We start from the raw sequence: 5,666 nt of genomic DNA, 5'->3' as shown, positions 1-5,666 counted from the left end.
GAAAGAGTAAATCTGTTATTCTATGATTTTCAAAATCAAGATCAGTGGTTAAAAAGCAGCTGATACTTCGTTCCTTTTTTTATGTTCTCAAAGAGTAAACAGAGGGCTTCCCTGGTGGCACAGTGGTTAATAATCCGCCTGCCAATGCAGGGGACACGGGTTCGCGCCCTGGTCCGGGAAGATCCCACATGCCGTGGAGTAACTAAGCCCGTGCACCACAACTACTGAGCCTGCGAGCCACAACTACTGAAACCCGCACGCCTAGAGCCCATGCTCCGCAACAAGAGAAACCACCACAATGAGAAGCCTGCACACCACAACGAAGAGTAGCCCCCGCTCGCCGCAGCGAGAGAAAGCCTATGCAGCAACGAAGACCCAACACAGCCAAAAATAAATAAATAAGTAAAATAAAGTTCCCTTTAAAAAAAAAAAAGAATAAAAGAGGAAGCTGGACCTTCAGGCCTGCAACAAACCGGCTTTCTGGATACAGATATGGAGTGGCCTATAGATCTGATAAAACTTCTTACTCTACCCTTCTCTCATACCTGAATTGTTCTGTCTCCAGGATATGCTTGTATGGCCACTGACTTTTGGTACAACGATACAAAATATTCCCTTACTTCATTCATCAAGCCAAGGCAAGTTTTTAAGATAAAACTGATTTTTAAATAATGAGGTGTTAGAAGAGTCTGGGAACACTTGTGAACTTTTTACTTAATTTCTCTTTTTTTTTTTGCAATAAATTGCATCTTCCTGGAATTCAACTTGCAATTGTCATGCAGAATCCCTGTAGCACTCTGCCCACTCTCCACGGCTCTGCTGCACAGAGTATGAAGAGTTCCCCCAAAATGTCACAGTGTCATGCACCCACTTCTGGTGTCAGAAGTGGAAAAGATAAAGCCAGGGCTGCTGTCAAGTGTTTATTCTGCTTGTGCAGAAGACACATGCGACTTGACTGCTCTTCAATACTCCCCAAAATACGCAGGACAAGGGAGAGGCCTGGTCGGGTCACTCTGCAACAAGCCCGAAGCATGGGTGAATCCCTCCTTGGGACTAAGGGATAAGAAAAGAACAGCGCTGTTTGCTAGGTAGTGGACCCCAGAACCTGGGAACTAAAAACCTAATTTTATGGGTTTATACCAGTTAGGGAAGCTGGAGGGTGAGCTGCCTCAAATAATTCCTTATCAAGAGCCCTTCACCTGGGCTGGGACTAAACCTGGGCCAAGACTCTCCAGCAAGACCAGTCACATGGAAACTCTGAGCCAAAAATGAAAGTGAGCACAGCCCAAGGGAACCTCCAGAGAACCCTGGATTGATCCATAAGGCTCTGCAGCTGCAATGGATGCAAATTCGGGTTAAGCAATGAGATTACTTCCACAATTTCCAGTGCTGCTGCCTTTCCCTAGATTAAACCTTGTCTCCTATACACATTCTTCTAATCAAAGAGGTAAGTAATTTTGGACATATGTTTGAGGTACCTGTGAACACTGAGGTAGATACATGAGAGTGGAGCTTCAGAGAACAAGTCTAGGTCAGAGACACATAATTGGTAGTTACCCAAACAGTCAAATGGTAAGTGAAACCAGGGCAACAGATGAGACTTGTCAAAGCCTACAACTCCTATTAAAAGAGAGAAGAAAAGAAAAGAAGGTATGTGCGGAGGGAGATACCCATCTCCTTGGTTCATTTTAGGACTAAGTTAAGGGATATGTGAAAAAGCACTTCATTTCACCTCCCAACCTCTGTGAAGCCTCTTCCTGTCCCTCCCTCCCTACCCATCTTTTTCTGACTTTCCTCAAAGTATAATTCCAACTGAAAACACTCACCATCTCTCACAAATACAAAATGGTGAAAGATCTAAAGTTCAACCACACTTGGCCTTGAAGGACACCTACACTTAATGTTCTGGAAAGCCCCATGAAGGCCAAATGGAATTCTCCAGTTTCCCCACCATGGCTTTCTGCTTAACTCTTCTCTTTGTTCTACTCTAGAAATACAGTTTCTCTCTCTGACTAGTACAAAGGAGAACTGCGTTAAATTTCTCTTGAAGCAGGTGGGGTGGGTAAGTGTTTTAGTTTCAAAAGAATCCAGCCTGTAAGCAAAATTAACATCAAAAGATGAAGTAAGATGTCAAAATATTGAGCAAAATGATGCCGTCAATAATGAGATATGAGCACTGCAATGTGGAGAATCCCCATGCCAATTACCTAAAGGTACATTTCAAATATATGTTTCAGATGCAAATTTTCATCCCTCATCTGTGACCTACATTTTTTTTCCTTCCACCCACTATATTCTTTTATTAAAAGTAACACAGAGAAAACTCTTTTGAAATCACAGTGACACTTATATACCCCAGCTGTAACTTCAACAGAAGATATCATTATGACTAAGCTCAAATGACTTGTAAATTTCCTAAATTATGCAATTCATGACAGTTCAACTGAAATCATTTTGGGTGATGTGTGGAGTACTCCAAAAGCCAGATTCTATTACACATTTTTATTCTTCAGAAAATGTTGTCAAATCCCTAATCAATATTTAGAACTGCAGTTATAGGGTTATGGTAACATTTATAGGATAAGAAGGCTATTAAACAATAAACCATGCTCTTTAACTATGAAATTATTCATTGGCCTCAACCAATTCAATCTAAATGGTAGGGTAGAGTTAAGCAACAAGCTACATCCAAAGCTATCAAACAAACACACAAAAAAGTCATTCTTCAAAAGAAAAAATACCCTCAAGCCATATATTTATCGCTAACTGAATGAACCTGACAAGTCACTACACCTTTCAGAGACTCATCTCACCTGCCGCTTTATTTAAAATACTAGACACGATCTCCAAGGTTCATTTCAATTCTAACAATCTCTAAGTGCCTCCATCAGGACTGTCCTTATTTTCTCTCTTCAGCTACTTAACCTTACAGCCTGGGCTCAATATCATCACCTCCTTCAGGGACCCTTCACTAACCTTCCCTGGATAGGTTCAGTGTCCCCTGATGAAAATAATACCCACCATAATGTCTTCTCTCACTCTCCTTCCTATTGTTCTAGAATTGTCTGTTTACATGTCTCTATTCTACTACACCAAAAGCTTTTTGAAGATGAATGTAGTCTGATCTTTATATTTCCACTGCCACACAAAAAACTTGCATACAGTATGTGTTCTTCAAACATGCAGTGAATAAATGGTAAGTCTATGCATTTTTCTGGCACCAGTGGTCTGCACTTTGCAAATGAAAACGGTCAAAGAAAAAAAAAAACCCCTTACGATTTGTGAATGCTGCTGAGAATTGACCTAGAAAGTAAGGTTTTCTTCTATACTATGTGCATTCCTAGGATTCATTCTACTTATTTTTCCACTTGTGAACAAGAGAATAACAAAAGTGAAACAGCTGTGTTAGAGTGGTAAAAATATAACTTTAATATTTCAAAATACATGTTTATTCTTTTCATTAACGTTTATCCTTACGAAGTGGATCCTTACACTATTCCTCCATCCTCACCACCCCTAACTCACCATTTTCCTTCAATTTGTATTAACTTATCACATCTCAGCACTTCCTACCAGGTTCTCCCTGGCCTTTCTTTAATCAATCACCTGCAATCCATTGCAATTTGAGATAACCACAAAGCAGTCGTTCAGGTGAGAACACAACACCTTTAATACCCTCCGCCAATTACAATTTTTGCCCATTAAATAAGGAAAAAGAACTGCCAGGTAAACTAATGCAAAATTTTCATTGGCCATAAAGAAAATCTACACAGTGTCTCAATCTGCACGATACTATACTATATGGATTCATGGTGAGATTTGGGGGCCAAAACAACCATGAAAAGTGAGGCTACAACTTCTCACACTGGGAAAATATACTGTTTAATACTTTGTTACTAATTAATCAAGCTCTCTTACACGCTAACTTTGAACAGATAAAGGGCCCTAACAGGGGTCACTATACGTTTACACAAACTAACTCCCACCAAATTTCACATCTCTCAATGTTAGTCCATCCTTCAAATCCAAGCCCTTTAGAAAATCCACATGACTCTCTACTTTCTGGCCTCAAAACTGACCAAATTGGTCGTCCCTGATAATTTTTGTTTCAAATGGCAAGGAAGGCATTCACAGTAGCGGCATTACGAGCTGGCCCGGCAAGTTTAAGTACCTTCCATAAGCTACAATTTAAATAACTAACACGCTTAAGAAGTTCGCAAAAAGCAACTCCAAGACGAGTTCCCCAGGCACCGCCTTCCAACCAGATTACCGCTTAAGTACCTCCTACAGAAGAAAACCTAGTTCGCTTCCTTGGAGAGCCAGGAAGAGCCGTTCAGCCTTGGGCCTTCCTATCCTCCTCCAGAACGCTGCCTTTGGTAAGGACACAATACAGATTTGCTCCCGAGAAGGGCAGGGACCTGGACCACATCTCCCTCTCCGAACACGAGCCACCACCACCCCGCCTCACCTCTGTCCGGAACACACGCCCAAACACGAACTCAGCGGGCAGACCCCTCCCAGGCCCTCAGTCACTCCCGGAGGCTCCCTCCAGGATCCCTGCCCACCACCCCACGACAAGCCCATCTCCATTCTTTCCTGAACTCTGAGAGCCACACCCCCTTGCTACGCTGCAAACTTAGGGACGCGCCACCGTCGTCCAATACCCCGCCCCCAAACACCTGATAGATCCTGCTCCCCTGCTCTTCCCCGAAAGCGGCGCGCTCCAGGCACCCGGTGCCGGCCGAAGCCAGATCCGCAGGGTCTTTACCGAGTCGCTGGGGGGAGCCGAAGCCCGGCTCGTCCGGCGGTCGCGGCGCCAGCACGAAAGGAACCAAGCTGCTCAGGAAGAGGACACACTGCCTCATGTTCCCGGCCCGGCCAGCGGCTCCACCTCTCTGGGCAGCCTTCGCCTGACTGGGGCTCAGGACGCTGCTCACATTGGGAGAGGAGGGAGGGGATCCGCCCGGCCCGACGCCTGCAGCCTCTTACTCTTACCGCGCCGCCTACCGGAAAACTCTAGAGCCGGGCTCCAGGTTCCCGGAAGCGCAGGCAGCGCTCGGAGAGGCTGGCTCAGCCTGCTTCCGGCCGCCGCCGACCCCCGCACCGCCCACAGCCGGCCGCCGCGCGGCATGCCGGGAGGCCCTCACCACCGCCGGCCTCGCGCCGGCGCGCTGCCATTTTGCCGCCCCTCCGTCCGCCCCTCCGTCCGCCCCTTTGCGTCCCGCCGGGGCTCGGCCGGCGCCGCCTCTGGGGCGGCCCGCGACGTCCTGACTCGACCCACTCGGGCCACGCCTCTGTCCCTGGGTGACCGCTGCGAGGGAGGCGGGAGCTCGCGAGTAGGCTCTCAAACGCGCGCCCGGCCACCTCCCTCGCCTCGGTCCGACCCACGTCTGGATAGGACCCCTGTTACCCTTTTTACTGCCTAGCTGTGGAAACCACCGTGGGGTCCAGAGTGGGCGAGGAGGAGCGCCGGGCCGGGTGGGCTCGGGGTGATGACCCAGCAGCGGAGTGCCTGGGATGAAGGACGGGCTCCCGGGAGCAGAGGCCCCGCGTCCATGCGCCAGCTTCTGCGAGACCAGCCTCCTAGTCGCAAATGGGGTGCAGCTTGGCTTTCGGGGCCCAGCGTCGTACCACCCGGGCATCTCAGGCCTCCGTCCGTTGTAACG

General features: G+C 47.2%; 1 protein-coding gene across 2 annotated transcripts in view; it reads right to left on the bottom strand.

Annotated features, from left to right (window-relative positions):
- ADAM17 (ADAM metallopeptidase domain 17) overlaps positions 1-5,050 on the bottom strand; it is a 52,208-nt gene extending 47,158 nt beyond the window's left edge. The window contains exon 1 of one of the 2 annotated variants that reach the window (XM_007456932.1): positions 4,769-5,050. In XM_007456932.1, coding sequence (XP_007456994.1) covers positions 4,769-4,865 — 97 coding nt within the window. In that variant the 5' untranslated portion in view covers positions 4,866-5,050. The remainder of the gene's footprint in view (positions 1-4,768) is intronic. The other variant, XM_007456933.1, reaches the window with a different exon arrangement.
- Positions 5,051-5,666: the final 616 nt, after the last annotated feature.

Source organism: Lipotes vexillifer, unplaced genomic scaffold (genome assembly GCF_000442215.2).
Source record: "Lipotes vexillifer unplaced genomic scaffold, Lipotes_vexillifer_v1.1 scaffold390, whole genome shotgun sequence".
Classification (NCBI taxonomy): domain Eukaryota; kingdom Metazoa; phylum Chordata; class Mammalia; order Artiodactyla; family Lipotidae; genus Lipotes; species Lipotes vexillifer.
The sequence above is the reverse complement of the archived record's forward strand: the minus strand, read 5'-3'. Positions and strand labels throughout refer to the sequence as shown.